Source organism: Apus apus, chromosome 1, assembly GCF_020740795.1.
Source record: "Apus apus isolate bApuApu2 chromosome 1, bApuApu2.pri.cur, whole genome shotgun sequence".
NCBI classification, from domain to species: domain Eukaryota; kingdom Metazoa; phylum Chordata; class Aves; order Apodiformes; family Apodidae; genus Apus; species Apus apus.
The window spans coordinates 2075052-2096349 of NC_067282.1; the positions used below are offsets into that span (position 1 = coordinate 2075052).

Sequence of the window (21298 nt, forward strand, 5' to 3'; positions counted from 1 at the left end):
CTGCCCTTCAACACTGCCAGGGATGGGGCAGCCACAGCTTCCCTGGGCAGCCTGGGCCAGGCTCTCCCCACCCTCACAGCCCAGAATTCCTTCCGTAGATGTCTTCTAAATCTCCACTCTTTCCATTTGAAACAGTTCCCCCTCATCCTAACACCAGTTCATTAAATGGAAACAACCCATCAGAAAGGAAATGTTGCAGCAATAATCACTGTTCTTGCTGCCACTGGTGCTGGTGGGCAAAGCCCACCCTATGAACTTGACATGTCCCCTCAGCCTTGGGCATACTTTTCCTGAAAAATCAGTGAAAATCATCCAATCTGTAAAGTCTAGGACCTACAAAGTGTGAAATCCAGTAGGAAACACCCTTCTGAACACTTTCTTCTTCTTTTCCAGTGCTGCTGCTCCTCTTTTCTAGGGGATACATCCTTCCTGGACCAGTTTTATCACTCAACTCCTGGAGGGGGAAGAGAAAACTTTGCCTTCTGCCTCTGTTTCCCTCTATTTAATTTAATTTCTGATCTGGAAAAAGTCCTTTTCATTCCTTGCTCTAATTTCTGCTCCCCTGTGTTGCTCCTATTTTAGCCTTGGCTTTGTTTGCTTGAGGAATCCCCTTCTCAGATTTGCCCCCCTGCTGCTCCAAACCACAGCCAAGGCTGCAAGGATGTACCAAGTACATCAGAGATAAAAAAAAGCCATGCAAAATTCACATTGAATTAATCTTGCTGGTGGGAGGATAATTCCTATTAATCCCATCTATTACACCAAAACCTCAGGATAAGCCAAAGACAAGGCAAGAACAGGGAACAGCACAAAATGAGGGGAACTCCCAGCCACGACTAATTTGCAATCTAAAAAGAGAAGCACAGTAGAAAATTCTACATAATATGCTGGCTGGGCAATATGACAGTTGGTGACTTGATTATTTTTGAGAGTAGGTGGAACCTGAGTGGGCCAGATTATTTTAGGGGAAGAAAAGCTGAATGGAAAGAGAAGTGGAAGGAAGCAAGAACCTGAGAACAGCAGTTGACAGCAGGAGGGAGGGGAGGGAAATATTAGCAAGCAGGAGCAGAATCTGCCAGGATTTGTTATTTTTTCTTAACAACCTGTAAATATTCCAGCTCGTGGCAAAATGAACAGTTTAGGGGGGAGGTGCTGAGTGGAATCAGAACATTGCATTTCTGTATGAAACGAAATTTGAATTTAGGGTTGGGGTTTTTTTTTTGGTCAGCCTGAAATATCACGGAAAAATACGTGGTTATTTACGAGTTACATACATCTTTTCTAGAGTGAGCATCTTCTGCCTTGATTTGGGTCACTGTTTAAATTGACCCTGCTGCTTCAAAACTGACCTCTGTGAAATTTTATCTTCCTACTTCAGAAACATTTTCCTGCAGCTTCCATGGGGGGGAAATGAAAACTTGGTGGCCACTTGTTCCTGCTCCCACTTTGGGCTGAGCTGCTTCAGGGAGGTGACCAGGCAGAAAAAATACCTGTATTTTGGTGAATGTTAAGGTTGGTTTTTCTGCCAGCTCCCTGAAGATCAGACACTGATGGGAGAACAAGCCTTTTTGTTTTTTTTCTCATCTTTTCCACCAAGGATGTCTGGGCTACTACAAATAATGATGTATAGATAAGATACTTGGCTGACAGGATCTAGGCTGCCTTTTTTCCTCAGGTGCATCTGATTCAGAGACAAGTGATGGGCTCCAAGACATCAGAGAACAACAGCCAGATGCCTGCCAGGTCCTGGGACAACAGCAGCTCCAGGAATCTGGATCCAAACCTCCTGCAGGCCACCAACGTCTGGCGCTGGAGCTTTGGACTGGGCTCCTCTCTAAGAATTATGCAATCGTGGTTAATTATACACCCCAAAAAAAAGTTAATTACTTAATCATGTGTAACAAGGACCCTTCAGCTACTGAGCGAGGCACACGCTTGGCACAATTATTCACAGACATATAATCTGCTTCCCTTTGCATTGAAGACTTCATGAGTCACTATTCACATCTTCTCGGAGGTGCTTTGCAATGGTTCAGTGATTGGATTCACTCTCATTTCTCCTTGGCTTGTAGAAAGGCTGTTGCTGCACATGTTCCTCTGCAATTGATCCCCTCAACAGGGAGGTTCTTTTCAACTTCCTTGTTGCCAAAGAGAACTCACCACAATGTGAACCTCAGGAGCTTGAGGCAATGTCTGTTCCTGCTTTGCCTTCAAGATCCTTTGGGTGGGTCCCCATGTTTTTTGTCTGCACAGCTCTTGGCACCCTTGGGATTTTGGCCATCACAGGGTGTCTTGGCAGTGGCACAATATGAATAGCAAACAGCAGAGGTAACCAAGGGGCTCTGCAAGTGGAGGAGACCGGATATCCAAAATCATTCACTCATTTAGGTTAGATATGGGGAAGAAATTCTTCTCCATGAGGGCAGGAAGGCACTGGAAGAGGTTGCCCAGGGAGGTTGTGGCTGCCCCCTCCCTGGAGGTGTTCAAGGGCAGGTTGGATGAGGCTCGTGCAGCCTGGGCTGGTGGGAGGTGTCCCTGCTCATGCAGGGGGTTGGAACCTGATGGTCTTTGAGGTCCCTTCCAACCTTCACCATTCTATGATTGTATGATTTGTTCCAGCCATGCTGGAATCATTCTTGATTTACCCCTGCACTGAACAGGGGTCTGTATAGGAAGAATACTTACATAGGATGAGGAGGAGATATTTAATTGACTTAGAATCATAGGATCGTTGCTTGAAGCCCCACCCAATGTGGCCTTGAACACTTCCAGGGATGGGGCAGTGAGAACTTCTCTGGGCAACCTGGGCCAGTGTCTCACCACCCTCACAGCAAAGGATTTGTTTCTAATATCTCATCTGAATCTCCCCTTTGACTTCCACGTTCACTTTGAAACACTTGAGTGACTTATCCGAGCCCAAGGCACTTTCCCTGTGAGCTACACCCATCCAACCAGACCCTCTGGTTCTGGAGAGCTTAGGAGCTGCCACACTTCATGGAAGCTGCCCAGCTGTCCCCACCCCCAGCAAAGTAGCTGCCTTACATGATTAATTTGGGAAGGAAGAGCAGCCTTCTGCCCAAAGTTACCAAGTGCAGAAAGTGAAGCAAATCCCAGCTCTAAGTGTTGTAAAACTTCAGCCTAAACCAAGAAGTATTTATTGGAGTGTGCCAGGCCAGTGCCTTGCTGGAGCTGCAGTCTGGGTACTTCATGCCCTTACTCAGCCACAGGGCTGGACTACATCTCCCATCATGTGCTGCATCCATCTTATGGACATTGGGAGCCTCACCCAAAGAGATGGGCATGCAGAACAAGCAGATCTGCTAATCCCAAGAACCAGCTACATTTCTCCTACATTTCCAGTTTGTACTGAAGAATATTTCAATGAAATATTTTTTGGAAAATCACAGAACAGTTTGGGTTGGAAGGGACCTGTGAAGATCATCCAGTTCCAACCCCCCTGCATGGGCAGGGACACCTCCCAGGAGCCCAGGCTGCTCCAAGCCCCATCCAACCTGCCCTTCAACACTGCCAAGGATGGGGCAGCCACAGCTTCTCTGGGCAACCTGGGCCAGGCTCTCCCCACCCTCACAGCACACAATTTCTCCCTCACATCTCAGCTCCAGCTCCCTCTGTCAGCTGGAAACCCTTCCCCCTGCTCCCAGCCCTCCCTGCCCTTGTCCCAAGCCCCTCCCCAGCTTTCCTGGAGCCCCTTCAGGCACTGGAAGGTGCTCTCAGGTCTCCCTGGAGCCTTCTCTTCTCCAGGCTCAACACCCCAACTCTCCCAGCCTGGCTCCAGAGCAGAGCTGCTCCAGCCCTCCCAGCATCTCCGGGGCCTCCTCTGGCCTCTCTCCAACAGCTCCGTGTCCTTCCTGTGCTGGGGACCCCAGAACTGGATCCAGCCCTGCAGGAAGGATCTCCCAATGTGACCACAGATGTGAAGCTCACCTTTCTGCTGCCCACGTAAACTAGAGAGACCCTTGAAACACAGTGTCCTTCACAGCTCTGAACAAAGGGAGAATTGGACCCATTTTTCTTCCTCTGACTTTACTGAAAAGAAATCAAGGCACAGACGTGCTAACAGATCCAGGTGACAGCAACTTCTCAGTGCTTAAGAGACAAGAGAAACTGCAGCTCAGCTCTGATCATCAGCTTTATTGTGTGCCAGCCAGACAATACACATTTCATGCAGACTATACGTTTCCTCCAGCCGCCGCCCAGGAGAAAATGCTTGACTTCATGTGCATTGGTCCTGCACTAAGGTACTTGGTTCTTGGTGTGTAGCACCAGGGTTTTTTTCAGGGCTCCTGGAAGCAGAGAAAGAGCATCATTGCAAAGCTGTCAGAGCAACTGACTGGTACACAAAACCAAAAGGCCACCCTTGAGCTGATCATGGCCTGTGACTCTGCAGAGTGCTCCCCAAGTAGCCCACACATTTGGTGTGTCCTCAGGCTGGTCGGTGAACCTGATCCTGGTCCAAAACCCACTGATGTCCACAAAATTAGGAGACCTGGAGCTCTTGACTTCTTGACCAGCCCCTGGGTTCAACTGGGACCGGGATCAGGCCCAGCTATCAGCTATGAAAAATGTTTGCCAATTGATTATAACCTGCATCCAAGAAGCACCTCACTGTAAAAATGTCTCACAAAGAAGCAGCTCGTTTCCCTCAAGGTGAGTGGTCAAAGCCCTATAATGCAGGGGAGCAGAGCTCGTGTGGTGCTCAGGAAGCATCTGGTGCCTGTTAAAACAACCAACAGGAAAGGAAGGCAACCTAACACATGCTCACCCCAATCTGAGAGCACCCCTTCTCCTCAATGCCTCAAGGAGACACCAGATGATGTGGTCAGATGGCATCAGATGGCACCAGATGGCATCAAGGAGTTGGATGCTCATTAGGATCAGATCTGGGGCCAGCTCTGTACCTGGGGTAGTCTTGGATGGGAGCATAAGAGAACAAAGCCTGGGGATTAAGGTTGATGCTGCCAGGAGCTCTGGACGGGTGCTGGAGGGAAGGTCAGGTCGTGTTGAAGCGCAGAGGGAGAGATGGGGAAGGGAAGACCTGTAAGGAACAAGGGAATCAATCTTCATAATGGAGAGAGGAGGATCTCCAGGAATGAGGAGCGATGTGTGATGGATGGGGAGGCAGCTGTGGGGCTGCAGAAAGCAGGTGGAGAGGCAGGAGAAAGTGGCTCAGGTTTCAAATGGGCAGCGTTGCACAGCAGTTGCATGAAGGAACTGTGGAGATCCTCCCTTGTCCCCCAGCCTGATGTTGGCTTTTCCAGCCTGCAGGCTGAAGGAGGGAAGGAGAGGCTGACACCAAGGCCAGGAGAACAGGTGGTAGCAATTATCTCCTTGGCCCAGGAAACCAGCCCAACTTGGAAACGTGGGTCTAATCATCCCTGCGTGAGAGGTTCATGAGCAGGACCACGTGGAGAGCCCTGGTAGGACAAACCTCACTCAAATACTCACCCTCATCCTGCCCTCCATGCCTCCAGTGAAGAGACATTTGCTACCAGAAGCTGTGGGCAGAGGTCAGCATGGCCTTTATCCCACGTCCTCAATACAGGAAAACTGCTGAGTCCAACCCTCCCAGTTCCTGTAGGAGTGAGGTGAGCCCAGCACCATCAATCAAGGAATTAGGGGGGAAATGCAGGACAGCTCCTCTTTGGAAAGAGGACTGTTCCACTGTCAGGACACACCAGGTCCATACATGCACAGACATCTGCTAGGACAGCACCCATTGCCTGTTCTCTGGAGAAGGCTGGAGATGCCTGCACATCCTTGTCACTGGAGAGCATGCCCAAGGGCACTTGCACATGCAGGCTGGGCAGGTTCAAGGCTGCCAGCAGCTGCTCCAGATGCCAAACTACCCGCTCTGAGCAGATCTTCACATCTGCTCTAGCAAGGGAGGATGCAGTAACTACCAGGACTGAGCTCAGGTCTTCCTGTGCCAGTGAATATCTGATGCCTAAGGGTGTAGGTGGGTCAACACCAGGTTAATCCCACCTCTTCCCTGGTGTCCAACCCTGCTCTTGCTGTTGCCCTGCATTTAAGAATAGAGTTTGAAAGCCAAAGCTCTCCCTGGAGGGACATAAACTGTTTGAAATCCCTCTCTGTTCACATCTTCCTTGGCCCCTGCCTTGCTGTGGTACCTCTCTGTAGAGGCTGGTGCAGGTTTGCATGGTGGATGCTTCTTCATTTTAATCCACTGGTTCTTTTAGCATGAATGTGTCTCTCCATCCTTCTCCTGGAACAGAAACCTGCCCCACCAACTGCCTTCCTCTTTGTTTGCATCAAAATCGGATCATAGGATCATAGAACCGTAGAATCACAGACTGGTTTGGGTTGGAAGGGATAAAATCACAGACTGGTTTGGGTTGGAAGGGACCTTCAAGATCATCCAGTCCCAACCCCCTGCATGGGCAGGGACACCTCCCACCAACCCAGGCTGCTCCAAGCCCCATCCAACCTGCTCTTGAACACTTCCAGAGTGGGGGCAGCCACAACCTCCCTGGGCAACCTCTTCCAGATAATTGTGTGATTGTCTTTCCCAGTGAAGCTCATTCCAAACCTATTTTAAACTGGAAGGAGTGTGAGGGGAAAGCAATTACAGGGGTTTTTTTTCCCTAGGAACTGGTGTCCAGGCACGACACAGCACTGCACAGCCTCTCACCAGGAGGAGAACAACCAGGGCTGATCTCTGCAGGGCTGCACGGTGAGGTCCAGCCCTGGATACCAGCCTCGGGAAGAGTGAGCTGGGAAGGTGCAAATCAGAGGGTTGAAAGGAAAGACTGACCCTGAAACCTAAGCAAGTTCTAACACAGAAACATCAACACTTACAGATGGGATCATCTTAGCCAAGTGAGGAAAGAGTTTGGAGATCTTGGCCCCCAGGAGGGCTGCTGGTGGCAAATCATTGCCTGGTGAAACCCACGGGAGTAGAAGAGATTAGAAGAAGTAGAAGAAGAAGTAGAAGAAGTAGAAGAGAGTAGAAGATTATGCAATGTGACAAGGTGAGAAATGGAGAAGAGATGGATTGAAGGTGACAGATCATCACTTGGGTTACAGCTGAGAGAGAGATTCAGAGAGAGCACAAAATTCAGCAGGGATTCATCTCCCAGAAGCAGCACCTGGTGTCTGGGAACAAAGAAACAGGGTGACCACCAAGAGCATACACAGCACCATCTCCTCCTTGCTGGCCCTGATGTAACAACAGGGAGCTGGGATCTTGTGACTTGGGGTCTAAACTTGCCTCTGAAGGTGATGGGCTCCAGCAATGTTATCCTGTTCTTCACAGATGTGGAGCTCATGGCTCATCCCTGACCCTCTAGGGATTCAGCTCTTGATGTTTCAGTGGCCTCATATCAAAAAGAGCCAATGACATTGAACCTTTTCTGAAAAATTATCTTCATCCAAAGGAGTTTAACAATGTGGGAACTGTTACAAGTCCATACAGACAGAATGAACTCCAGGCACATGGAAAATTGAAACTTGCCTTCAAGAGCAACTAGAAGCAACAAGGATCACCTCCCCATGGCTCAGAAACTGCAAAATAGCCCCAGGCACATGTAGCTGTGAAGACTGGTGCCAAAGAGCCAATTTTTTTAAGAAAGAACCATGAGAAATCTGTCCTTTCTTTCCCAGGGAACTCAGGTGAGGAGATCTTTCTGTTTGGGCCCTCACCCAGAGGACACTGGCAGGTTCATGCTCCTCAGAAGATACTAACTCATCAATTCCTGGGCAAACATAAATCAGAATAAGATAACAGGGCTTGGCAAGTCACTCCTCTCTTCTGAATCTTTTGTGGCCCTTTGTGCATTGAAATTTGCTGTCTGTGACAACAGAGACAAAAATACAAGTTGTCCTTGTCCTAAAAAATGTCCTCCTTAACGTTGTACTTAATGACTGGTCTTGGTTACATCCCTTGGAAAAGGCAACAGCACCCAATAGAGAAGCTAACACTGTAAGTGACAGCAGGGAAATGGAGAAATGTTCCCTAGTTTGGGGCCAGCAAGGGCTGAAGGAGAAGAAAGTGTCTGGTTGTGAAGTCTGACCTGCCATAGGTGTGAGGAGAGCAGCAAGGGCCTCAGGGTTTGAGGGCTTCAACAACTGTCCACCTGCAAAGCAGCAGATACACAAGCTCTTAAAATGCTCTGCTAGCAGAAATGTGTTAGATGGCTTCATTGTACCTCCAAGGTCAGCTAGGGACCTCAGGGGCACCCAGGAATCTTGTCCTAAATACTAGTCAGTCCCTAAAACTGTGCAGCTGAGATTCTTGGCTGCTGGTCTAGGTGGTTCTAGAGCTTTTTCACTCTTGGAGTCTAGAGTTTGGAGGAGGAGAAGGCAGCACAGTGAAAGCACAGTGGGTGGGAGCAGGTCACGGTGGCTCGTAGGAAAAGATGCAGGGCATGGCCTACAGCAGGGGATCCTCCTTCCCACTGCCTCTTCCCAGTATCTGCACTGAAATCCCTGGAGCCTGGAGGTGTCAAGCACAACCCAGATGCAGGTCTCATGTGTTCTAGATGAAATCTCCTCACTGGGGGAGGATTGGAACTCCCCACACATTTCAAACATAGAATCATAGAACGGTTAGTGTTGGAAGGGACCTTAAAGACCATCTAGTCCCAGTCTGCCTGCCATGGGCAGGGACATCTCCCTCAGGACCAGGTTCATTTCATCTCTTCTGCCTGCTCTTGCACACCCAAGGACAGGAAAAGACACTGAAGGAAGCCCAGGAGACTGAGCATTGCTTGATCCTTCTCCCATCCATGTCCACCAACTAGCTTCAGTTTGGTCTTGAGTTAGATCTTCAGGCCTAACTTCTGCAGATGGTCCACAAAATGAGACCAATGGCCATGCTGGGAGCTCAGCTGCTCACCCAGCATGATAAAGAGTCTCCTTTGCTTTCTGGCAAGTTGGTGTCACAGCACTGGCAGTGAGGGTCACACTAAGGGTAGAGGAACTGAGCTGCTCCTACAACTTTCCATGTGTGTGTAGCAGCTGGGAAGAAGCACCATCTTCATAGCTCCAGCCAGCACAGACCAAACTAGCATGTTCAGGCAACACATTAGGACAAGGAGAGAGCAAGGAGCCCACCTGGGACTTAGTCACAATCAGGTCCCTGCTGTACTCACAGATCATAGGGACCACAGCAGGTCTAGTTCAAGCCTGGGATGGAGGAAGCAGATGTTCAGGTCACCTTCTGAACCACAAGAAGCCTCTGGGGCATCCATCTCTGAAACACGTCCTGCTGCTAAGCCAGCTTCTGCTTCTACCCCTGAGAGGTGCATCTGCTTGGCTTTCCACCGACACACTTTTGCCCTGTCTTCACTGTTCCTTCACTTCTGCTCTGGGCTACAAGGTTTCTCCTTCACCCTCCTCAGCTGCTGCATTTGTCAAGCCACCTGCCAACCCAGGAGATCTCTGCACAAAGCTGGAGGAAGGCCAACCTCTTTATCAGATGGACCAGAACTGCAGAGGACAGAAGGTCACGCAGCTCTGAAGGTGCCAGGCTCCTACACACACAACAAAACTTGTCTCCGTGGCTGTGAAAAAAAGGCAAACAAGGCACTGGGGAACCAAAACATGAGCAGAGTCAACCCAAAAAGGCCACGGACAGAGCTGAGGCAGCAGGAGTGACTGGTGGACTGGCCACGAGGACAGACACACAGTGCACTTGCAGACACATCTACTGAAGCCACACCAAGAAATGAAAGAGAGAAAGGGCAGTGGTGGGTGAGCTGTTGTTTATTCCAAGCAGGCAGTGTTAACCACACGGTACAGGCAGAGGACAAGGCTTACAGTCCAAGAGAGACAGGGCATGAGACAGTAACTTTGGGGAGGATGGGAAGGAGAGGCCCCTGGTAGAGCTGGGTATTCTGGATGAGTCGGAGGAGAAGGTGATGGAGGGGGAAAGGTGGGAGGAAGCAAAGGGCTTGAAGAAGCAGCTGTGGGACAGGCATGAAAAAGCTGGCAGGGAAGATGGAGGGAAAACAACTGGGAAGGAATGGCAACATGGTGGGCAGATGGGGTCTGAGGGGGTGGTGAGGGCACTGAAGACTGCATGGGAAGGAGCCAACAGGGACAGAGAAGTCTGATCAGGGATGAGGCCTGGGGAGATGGGAGGAGCAGGGCAATGGGGGCGAGGATGTCCACTGCCCTGCAGCTCTGAGGCACCATCTGTCTCACTCAATTAAAGGTGTCTTGCTGGCTCGTGTCCCTGCAGATCTCTTAGCTCCAAACAAGGTGGGCACAGCTGAACTGGTCCTCATTTGGGTACTAAATCCTGACCCAGGCCAAGCAGCAGGTCAGTTCAAAGAGCAGGGTCTACCCTCAGGATTTCCCTATCTTGGCCATCAGGTACTGGCACCATCAAGTGCTCCTGGGTGCTGTTTAACTGATGAGGACAGATTCATCTGCCCCAGGCACTGAGTGATGAGAAGCCCATCACCACATGGCATGCAGGATGGTCCTCACCCTCTGCCATGACCCAGCTCTCAGAGCCAGGCAGGGCACGTGGGTCTCTGGCTCCCCAAGAAGATGTGGGAAAACCCAGCTTTGCTCAGGGGCTTGAGGTTGCTGCATGTCTCAGGCTAGGCTGGGCTGGGAGGTGGGCAGATGACAACAAGGGGGCTTCAGAGATGCTTCCCCATTTTCCTTCTCTCCCACTGTTGAACTGCTGTCATGGAAGGAATGGCTATTATTCCTCAGTGCTCTCACATATCACCAAGGTCTGTCACCACTCCTCATCCATCACTGTTCTGGTGGCCACTCCTTGCTGTTGCTTTCTGTGGAGCAGACTCCCTGCAGGGAAAGCTGGAGTTCTAGAAAGCATGAAGATGCCTTCAATCCACTAGCAGGTTTTCCTTTTATCCTTGGGCTCACATCTTCTCCACATGACAGTCATGATTAGGGAGCTGTTTCCAAGGCACCCTGCAACATAAATAAAGACTGTTTCCAAGTGTCCTGGTTTGAGTTCACAATAACCCACCAGACCTGAAGTACTCAGAGCTGTGTCACTTCTCAACACAGAACTTGTGAGTAGACCCAGTGGCATGAGTAGGACTGCTCCCAACCCAAAAAGCTCATGTGAATAAGGGCAAATGGAAGTGGGCTGTCAAAGCCCCAGTTGGATCAAACTCACCTTGACATTCCTGGAAACAGGGAGAGCTGGAGCCCGGGTCTGAAGATCACAATATTTGCCAACTGTGCTGAACACAGCCATGGCACCACGTTCATACGAGGGAGTTTCTTCTTCCTGCACAGCTCCTCTGCTTTATTTGATGTTACTATTGCTGTTGGGTCTGGTGGCTTCTCCTTGGTGTTGGGAGGTGCCAGGTATGACAGAGACATCTTCTTAAAAAGTCCCTTCTTCTTCTGCACTGGCACATCTCTAAATAAACCCAAAATCTGAAGGATATTGTGACACAAGAGGTTGCTTTCCTCATGTCATACTCACCCTTTCACCTTGCTTTACCAGACTGGTATTACCAGGCATTACCTACTAATGATATCAAGAAGGCAGGGACAACCTCTTGTCACTTGTGCCCTGGGATAGGACGAGGGGCAATGGACACAAACTAAAGCCCGGGAAGTTCCACCTCAACATGAAGAAGAGCTTCTTTCCTGTGAGGGTGACAGAGCCCTGGGACAGGCTGCCCAGAGAGGTTGTGGAGTCTCCTTCTCTGGAGACTTTCCAGACCTGTCTGGATGCCTTTCTGAGTGACCTGCCCTAGTTTTGGTCCTGCTGTGGCAGGGGGGTTGGACTTGGTGATCTCCAGAGGTCCCTTCCAACCCCTGATATTCTGTGATTCTGTGATAACTGAAGATTTAAAAGGAACCTCAGAGATTTTCACCTGGAAAAATCAGTGAATCTCAGTCCTGTGCCCAAGGCACTTAAGTCCCTGCCTGATGCAGGGAGGGATGGAGAGAATCAGGCAGGAACCTCTTCATCCACCCATGCACGAGTCTCCAGGGGTGTGTGCTGAAGCCCTCAGCACACCATGTATTTGAAATCAACTGATTAAAATCAGAAACATGCCAGCCTCCCTCAGGGGCTGCTCCAAACACTCCCGCAAAGCTGCACTCAGATCCTCCCTTATTAAGAGTCTGAGAATCACAGAATCACAGGAACATTTTGGTTGGAAAAGACCTTCAAGATCATCAAATCCAACCATGAACCCAGCACTGCCAAGTCCCCACTAAACCATGTAAAAGAAGCAGATTTGACTCTTTCAATTCAACATGCCAGTATTTTCTCTCCCCTCTCTCCCCCCTCACCAGACACCAGCACTGACAACTGGGACTATTTTCACTCCAGCCAGGGCCTCCACACTAAACGCTCTTGCAAGGCAAAGCATTTCATTTTTAGTGACCCACCTGCAGTGTTTTGCAGAGCCATCATTCTCACAACAACCCCTGGGAAAAGGTGGGCAGTGCCAGCCACAAATGATTTGACAAAGACGAAGGACTGAGTCAGCAGCAGTGATGGTTAAAGACTAAGGAGACCAGGTCCACACACTTGTCTCCAGCAAGTCCTAAGGTCTCTTAGGACTCTCATCCTGCCCTTTTGGGTGTTGAGGCTTTGCAAGGTTCAGAGATCAACAGGGGAATGTTTTCCAGCACTGTGTGTGGGCAGCTGGGTGGGACCAGATGGATCACCCACCCATGCTGCAGCATGGAGCAGACCCCATACCTTTGTATCATGGGAGAAACCTTTTGTTGGCCAACATGGATTGTCACAGATATGCCCCATCAACAACTGGTCTTTAAACAGTGAACATTTTCTCCAGTACCAGCTGTGGAGGGGTGAAATGATAAATCCCCAGACCTACAGCTCAGAAGATCACGTTGTTAGGCACGAGGGATGAATGGATGAAGCTCATGGGGAAGGGAGAGGGAAGGCAGGGTGATATGGCAGGACATCAGAAAGCAGCACCATCATGAGCATGTAGTCAGAGGTGGAATAAACTCAGAATGTGATTTGTAAACCAGGCAGGGGTGAGAATCAGCACCCAGACATGGTACCAGCAGAACAGGGGTGGTGCTCCATGGAAGTCAGCAGAGCTATGCTGGAGGAGAGATTTCCAAATACAACCCCCATGCAGACAAATTTCCCTGGGTTGCTGGGGATGTTAGTGGAGTATCCAGTAAAAGAGAAAGCATGATTAAAAACAACAACTGCAGAAAGGATCTTAGGGGCTAACTAAAAGAAAAAAAAGAGATTAAATTCAGATTAGTGTTCTCCACTTAAAATAAAATGGTGCCCTTGGCTTTGCTTTCTTCTCAACCATCATTTTCCCCAGACAGTCACTGCTTTCAGATAAAATCAGTGCTTTGCAGCTCCACTGACACTGCCAAGGGCCTGTTCAACTGTGTCTAGGCTTGCAGCATTCTGAAAGTGCTTGACCCAGGAACTTGCCACCTCCTTTCAATGGGGTTTTACGGCCCCTTGACCCCTCTGATGGGACCTTCAGGTGGTTTTGGGCCAAAGCAAGAGCTCTAGGCAGCTGGAAAAGGGTTTGTAATTAAGCGACCTCATCCACAGCACCTCCCCTCCCTCCACCTCTTGGGTTCCTGTTCCCTGATCCAACGTGGACACGAGCAAGGTGCAGCAGCACCAGCACTCAGCTCAAGACACTAAATATATATATTTATATAAAATAAAACCCAGCTACTTGCTCTGTCCACGTCTTCACTGTCCATCTTCACCTTTGCAAATGCTTAGCTCTCATGTCAGGCTACTCTGAGGGCAGCAGCCACCTAAAGGGAGTCACACTGTGACAGCTCAGTCGTCCCTGTGGTGGGCACGGAAGTGGTGGTGGCTCCAAGCAACACAAACCTGATGACAGGAAGGGAGTTTCTTTCCCTTAACTGTGCTTCTTATTGAGAAAACAAGATCAAGGAGGTGGTATTTGTCTTTAGCATTTATTTATCATTGGAAAAAAAAGAAGACCCTTTGAGCAAGCAAAGATCACAAGCACGTCACAATCAATTGGCTATACATTAATTGGGGGGTGTGTTGTGTGTGTGTGTGTGTGTGTGTGTGTGTCACTCTCATCAGAACAGCAAGAATGAGAAAGCACCATGAGGAGGTGTGCTTAACACATTACAGGAGACAATCTGTGATATGCAACCAAACCCAGGCCACAAAATATTAATTAGACACTTCCTATCTGCCTCCAAGAGGCAAGAGCTTGTGGAACTCATGGGAGCCCTGGTTTTTTACACTAGAGGTGTCGTGGCAAATGAAGCAGCAGGTGATCAGTGTGCAAAGCAGTCAGGAAACAGGAGCTCAGTCAGCAGTTAGCACCATTTTGCAGAAAGGAGTTACCAGTACAATACAGTGGAAATGAGAAAGCAAGCACAGACAGCACAGGAAACCTTCACAGGGTTAAAAAAAAAAAAGCAGCGAAACCTTTTCTTCTGTCTTTTTCTTTCTTTTCTCTTTTTACAAGGAAAGCAAAACGTATTACAGAGTAGCAGTGACACAGGATCAGCAGGGTGGGAGCTAGAAACACAGAACAGCAGAGCACTCTCTCCCAGTGGGATTGACAAGCTCAAGAGTCCCAAGCGAATGGGCAACGGCAGAGATCTGGTCTCCTTTCTGATAAACCTGAGTGGGTTGGATGGGCAGAAAGTCTGTGGAAGGTGGAGCAATGCAGGATCTCACCCCGAGGTCTGGCTCTGCTGCAGCTCCTGGCATTCCATGCAAAGCTAAACTGTGTGGTGGATGTCTGCTGAGGAGCTGGGGCACGTGGAGCAATGGGCAGGATTTATATCCCTGTTTTGTTGCTGTCTGAGAGGGAGGTCCCCAGGCCCTACCAGTCTCTCAGGCTCTTTCTTTCTGCAAAGACTGCAACCTTCCAAAGGTCATTCATTCCACCCAAAGAGAGGGGCCCAAAATAGGTAGCTCAATGGCCCTTGGAAAGTTCCTTCACTAGAGAGGGAATTTACACCACTGGCTAGTACTTCATACCTAGCTTTGTAGTTAGATGCCACCAAAAACTTCATGTATTAAGGAAATGTAAGGGCATCTTCTGACCACTCACTGTGGGTGTTTCACACTGTGATGGATGCTCTTCATTGAGAAGAAGCAAACCTGAAGCCCTAGATGATGAGCAGTTGATAGAGTGCGGGGGAGATGCCTGGATTAGGTTCTCTGAGCATCTTACTGATGTTCCTTGGGCAAAATTTAGTTACCTTTGAAGCCAAGGGCTAAATTCCCATTGAACTCCAGGTGAATTGGTGGCTGTCTTTTAGAATGCAAAGCTCTGGGCCAACAAGTCATGGGGAGAATTGTTGGCTGTGGTCTTTCCTTCCGTACAGTGTGTGTACTGGGTGTGTTGGGGGCTACTGGGAACTGTCTACATGCCTTCCTGACATGTTCTGCCTGCTGCCACATGTCACCTTCACACTGTTGCTACCTCCTGAGACAGGAAAGGACCTTTCTGAGGAGTGTGAAGATGGATGGAGCACCTAAATGCCAAAGAACCACACCAAGTCTTGGAAGCTCAGGCTTCTCTGGCCAGTTGTCCCTTGTGCAAGGGGGTGGGAAGAGCTGTGGGCAACACTCCTCTCCACCAGCTCAACTCAAGCCTGTTGCTGAGCTGCTCTGGAGACAGAGCTGAGCTTTACACTTGAGAAGGTGCTTGCAGGGGCTTCTGAGCACTCAGAAAAAGCAATGGTCAATATGGACAGGTCAGCATCTCCATGGAGCATGCACATCAAAAATGCACCACATTCGCAAAGATTTCCACAGTTTTACTTCCTGGAGGATTTCCCTGGTTTCCTCCTCAACATCGGAGGTTTAAATATATATATTTCTAGATATGAATATATATTTTCCACACACACAACCTGACTAGCTCATAGCACACAGTTCTAACACAGGTAAGCTTGGAAATACACCACTGAATTCAGAACACTACACTTACTTATACTCAAAGCTTTAGGCTGTTAGAGCAAGGCAAACAGGACACATCACACAATACACTGAACTTGGCATTTATTCTTTACTAAGGCCAGCAAAGGTCACTATCTGTACACCACAGAGCTTTCCTTCTCTTTGGAAAGAATCTCTCAGCCTTGTAGCCCACTACTCCTTTACGTTTCCACAAGACCCAATTCTAAAGAGGGTGAAAACCCCAAACCAGGACTCCTCACCCTCCTGGCCCATCCCTTTTGTTTTTTTGTTTTGTTTTGTTAAGATAGTTTCACATCTCTAAAATATCCCAGCAGCAAGACTTTCCTCATTCAAACACCTCTATGGCAACACAGGTCTGATGCTCTCCTCTTACACCACCTCCTTGCCCTGCTTCCCACCTCTTTGTTCTTCCCCATTGTCTGTTCTCTGAAAGTTTCAAGCTGAGCTGCACGTTAGGACAGAAACACTGAGTTTCAAGAATAAAAAAGAACCTCAACTTGCAGCTACTCCACTACAGGAGAGTTTAACAGCTCAGTTGGGTGGGATCACGACTAATCCTTATGCATTTAGGACCCAATCCAGGAGTTAGGCACATAAAGCTGGAATGGGACCATACCTCTCCCAGCTCCCCTTGACTCAGCCACCCAAATTTTGGGGTGTACAATGCCAGGCTGTTGAGCCAGGTCATACTCACTGACAAAATGTCCTGCTTCCAAACTGGTCATGCTGGGCATGGGGATTCACAGTAAGTAGGATTGAAACCCTGAGATCTTGCCTGGAGGGACTCTGGGGATCCCAGCAACTGGTTTAGGGCCCTCTTAGGATGCTAATGAGCCAACATGAACTCCAACAGCTGGCAGAGTCAAAACAACGGGGCTGACAGCTCTAGCCAACCTTGGTAACTTCTTTCTTTCTACTCCTAGGAAGACCACATCTGCAAACTAAACCTCTTTCTGTAATCTAGCTCTGTCTACTGGCACCCTAGAAGTGAAAACAGCAGACCAAGATTCAAACCAAGCCAGGACTAACTAAAAAGATCCATAACCTACGGACAACAACGGGGAAGAACCACCTGCAGATGCCCTAGTCTGACCTGCCACACGCTTGGGAAGTCTTCACTGCTCTCTGAGCCTTCCCTCATTCCTCTTTACTAAAAATCAAGTCTTCTAAGTGGTGTTGATGGGTGAAGCCGCCTCGATGCAGCTGGAACCAACCCCCAGCTACCCTGGGGGGAGATTTGGCCTTTTATTTACAAGGCATCTCCTTCCCTGCTGCTTCTTGGAGAGCAAGTCCCACCGGTGTCACCAGGGGAAACCCCTCTTGGCTGCACCACTGATTCTAAGTGGATTGATGGCAGATCCATGGCACCACGAACGAACCTCTGATCCTCTCAGCCTCCAAAGCCTTTCCACCTGCTGACACCAGTGGGGGATGACCAAACAATGGCCAATCCCAACAGGGCCTCATGGGATGAGAGCACAGCCCCTCCATGGCTCAAGAGGCACTTCCAAGCTGTCAAAGCCTTGAAGGCCCAAGCCTGAGGAAAGGGACAGGCTGTTGGATGCAACCATGGTTGGTCCATCACCTTCATCTCCTACGACCCTTGCTTGTGCATTCCCACGTCCCTCACTCTGTGCAGAGCCGTGTTGTGCAGGCAAAGCAGAACAAACTTGACCTCAGAAACAAGGATTCCTTAATCCTCCTCGGAAATAAAACAGAAAAGCTTCTAATACAATCAGAACACAAAGCAGATTAGAAGCCTCTAATTAATTTTGTGGCCTTTATTTAATCGAAGGGAAAGGAGGAAAAAGAAAAAATTTAAAAAGAAAGAAGAAAAAAAAGGAAAGAAAGAAGGAAAGAAAAAGGAAAATAAAAAGAAGAAAGAAAGGAAAGTGCAGTGACATTTACTCTTTTGCCTCAGCCAGTTTATTGTTCATCTCTTTGCTTTTCTCCTTGTCCTCTGGCTTTGCTGTGTTGGAGGTCTCGGCGCTCTTTTTCTTGGCAGCCCGGCCAGATGCAATCTGCTTGTCTTTGGCCTTTTTCAGGGGTTTATGGCTTGTCGTGGTCTTTTTTGGTTTGGAAGGCTTTACACTAGGCTTCTCCACCTGCATGGAGGGCGACAGGCAAAACGACAACACGGAGATGGAAAGAGAAAGGGAGAAAGACAGACACAAGGACAGGTGGAAAAACAGGGTTTAGATCAGAAAAGGCATCAACGTTTCTCATCTCCTCAGCTCTGCCCTGCCTGTTGACTTCTACAGAATCACAGAATCACACAGAATCACCCTCGTTGGAAAAGACCTTGAAGATCCTCAAGTCCAATCATAACCTAACTCACCATACCATTACCTGATTTACCCGTTCAGGGCTTAAATCATATCAGTAAGCACCACATCTATATTTCTTTTAAACACTCCCAGGGATGGTGACTCCACCACCCCCCTGGGCAGCCTGTTCCACTGTCCAACCACTCTTTCAGTAGATAAATTCTTTCTAATATCCAGCCTAAACCTCCCCTGGGGCAACTTCAGGCCGTTTCCTCTTGTCCTGTTGTTCACTTGAGAGAAGAGTCCAACTCCCAGCTCCCTACAACCTCCTTTCAGGCAGTTGTAGAGAGCAATGAGGTCTCCCCCCAGCCTCCTCTTCCTCAAACTAGAGGAGTTTTGCAAGCCCAGAGGGGACTGTCTTTCTCTGGAGTCAAGAAACAATGCTCAGGACAACGAGACTGGTACAAATCCCCACTTTTCTTGCAGGACATGACTCCTCAGTCTGTTTGTCTCTTAAGAGATTGCTAGAATAGATTGCTTGGGGTGGCTGGGAAGTAGGACACCACGTGGCACCTCAGCAAAGTCCCCAACAATGACCGACATCCTCTTGTTTGGACAGCCCACAAAGTAGGGAGGACAGCTTCAAAATTAAGGAGGAACAGCAACAAGCCCTCAGATCCTCCCTGCTGGTCCTGCCATCCCTCTGAGACCTCACAAATCTAAGCACTTACAAACTCTGGGAAGGACTAAAACTGCACAGACTTACTCCATTTATATGCAGATCCTCTGCTGCTGCTGCTAGAAAACAAGGCTGGAAGACACTTCAGCCCAGGCCCTTCTCAACACGTGTCCTCCATCTGATCAAAGCTGTAAATGCTTACTGTCAAAATCTGTGGAGCACTGAATTAACTGCAAACGAAGATCTGGTTCTTACCATGTTGTTCCTGGGATAAAGTGCAATGTGGGGTGCTTATATTTTTGGAGGGACAAAGAAAAAGCTGTCTAGAAAAATGACCTGGGAAACAAAGATGTGAAAACCTCTTCATCTGGGCCCTGCCCTCACTTCTTTACAGTTGACATAGAGCAGTTTGTCTGCAAAGTACATCAATCTCTACTAGAGCCCACAGAATCCCAGACTGGTTTGGGTTGAAAGGAACCTTAAAGATCATCCAGTTCCAACCCCCTGCATGGGCAGGGACACCTCCCAGCAGCCCAGGCTGCTCCAAGCCCCATCCAACCTGCCCTTCAACACTGCCAGGGATGGGGCAGCCACAGCTTCCCTGGGCAACCTGGGCCAGGCTCTCCCCCCCCTCACAGCACTGAATTTCTCCCTAACATCTCATCTCAAATTTCCACTCTTTTGGCTTCCAACCCTTCCCCCTCATCCTCTCATTCCCTGCCCTTGTCCCAAGCCCCTCCCCAGCTTTCCTGGAGCACCTTCAGGCACTGGAAGGTGCTCTAAGGTCTCCCCAGAGCTGTTTCTTTTCCAGGCTGAACAACCCCAACTCCCCCAGTCTGTCCTCATAAGAGAGGTGTTCCAGCCACCTGACCATCTTTGTTGCCTTCTCTGGACTGACTTGAGCAGGTCCATCTTCTTCTTATGCTGGGGGCCTCAGAGTTGGACCCAGCCCTTGCAGGGGATTCTCACCAGAGTGGGTTAGAGGGGGAGAATCCCCTCCCTTGACCTGCTGGCCAGGTTTCTATTGATGCAGCCCAGGATCTGACAGGCTTTGTGGGCTGTGAGTGCACATTGCTGGGTCACACACGGTTTTTCAACCACCACCATCTCCAAGGCGGACCCCCAGATGCACCCTCTGGTGAGAAATAAAGATCCCCCACAAAGGAAAGGAAAGCAGGCCATGTTCAGCCCAGCCTTACTGTGTTGGACACTTCCCACCAGCTGCAGGGATGGCCCTGGGTCCTCTCCAGAGAGTTCCTCACCTTTGGTGGTTCTTTGTAGGGCTCACTGTAGAGAGTGCGTATCCTTCTGCGCTCCAGGAATTTGTTGTCAGCTGGAGAAGGCTTACTGGTTTCCCCCTTGAACTGAGCACTGTAACTGGTTTCATGTGTCATTTTCTCCTCTGGTGGCTTGTACTGGGGCTTCGCTTTTATAGCTTTCACAGGCTTAACATCTACCCAGGGTCTGAACTCGTTTCTGAAGATCAAAAAAGAAAGAGGTTCAGGAATTAAACCAACCGGAGAGTAGCGGAAAAGTGAGAATGAAATCCCTCGTGGCTCAGCAAGGTCTACTTGGAAGGATTTTGTCTCCATCCAGTCAGGTTTACCCAGAAACTGACTCCCAACAGCTCATTTTTTTACCTCATTCAAGACCCATCGAGACATCAGGAGAAGTTAAAAGGATTTGGTCTATTAAAATCAGGCAGTCCTGGACACCAGAAAACTTGTGTGACAGTGGTCGGGTGCCCTCTGAAAACCTGGCCTTGGATGTGACTGTGACCTTTTTATTTTTGAAAGGAAAGATGATTTTTCTGTCTCTACAGGGTCACCTCTGCACTGAAACTTCCTGCAAGCAGGTCCTGACTCTCACAGTTAGGGTGGAAAAGAATAGTTAGAAAGGAACATCGTCATTTATGTTCTGCAGCTCAACAGAGGACACACACCTCTCAGCAAACCTCCCTGCAGGCAACCTAGTTGGGTGACTCAGGAATAGAAGGAGCCAAGACCTTGCCTGTAAGAAATGAATGGTAGCATTTTGCTTATTTTGCACCAAATTAACACACAACAGCTTTTCAATCCAAGAAGGAACCCTTTGAGATAAAGCTGTCTTAGACTGAAGCTCCAGTAGAGCAGGAAATGCACAGTTTGTCAGGTGTCATGAGCTGCAGCTCCTCTTTATGAGCTGGTGGTGAGTGATTGAGTTAATGGCAAAAATGAAACCATCTCTCATTTCATTTGGAAAGAGATGGGACTTCTTGGAGAAAATAAAGCAAACCTGAAAACCTGCAGGAAATGTTCTGGTTCCCATCCACAACCTCCTTCTCGTGCATTTTTTTAGTTCTTCCCAAGGGAGCACCAACATCTTTCTAGTCTTGCAGCAAATCATTTCATTTTCTCCTTTAAAAATTGCTATTCATCTGAGAATGAGGAT

At 48.9% G+C, this 21298-nt stretch overlaps 1 protein-coding gene across 1 annotated transcript in view; it reads right to left on the minus strand.

Moving 5' to 3' along the window:
* Nucleotides 1-4142: 4142 nt before the first annotated feature.
* MAP6 (microtubule associated protein 6) overlaps nucleotides 4143-21298 on the minus strand; it is a 49649-nt gene continuing 32493 nt past the window's right edge. Inside the window, exons 2-4 of the mRNA XM_051608763.1 lie at nucleotides 20131-20344; nucleotides 17831-18027; nucleotides 4143-4304 (exon numbers count right to left, since the gene is read on the minus strand). Coding sequence (XP_051464723.1) covers nucleotides 4235-4304; nucleotides 17831-18027; nucleotides 20131-20344 — 481 coding nt within the window. The 3' untranslated portion in view covers nucleotides 4143-4234. The remainder of the gene's footprint in view (nucleotides 4305-17830; nucleotides 18028-20130; nucleotides 20345-21298) is intronic.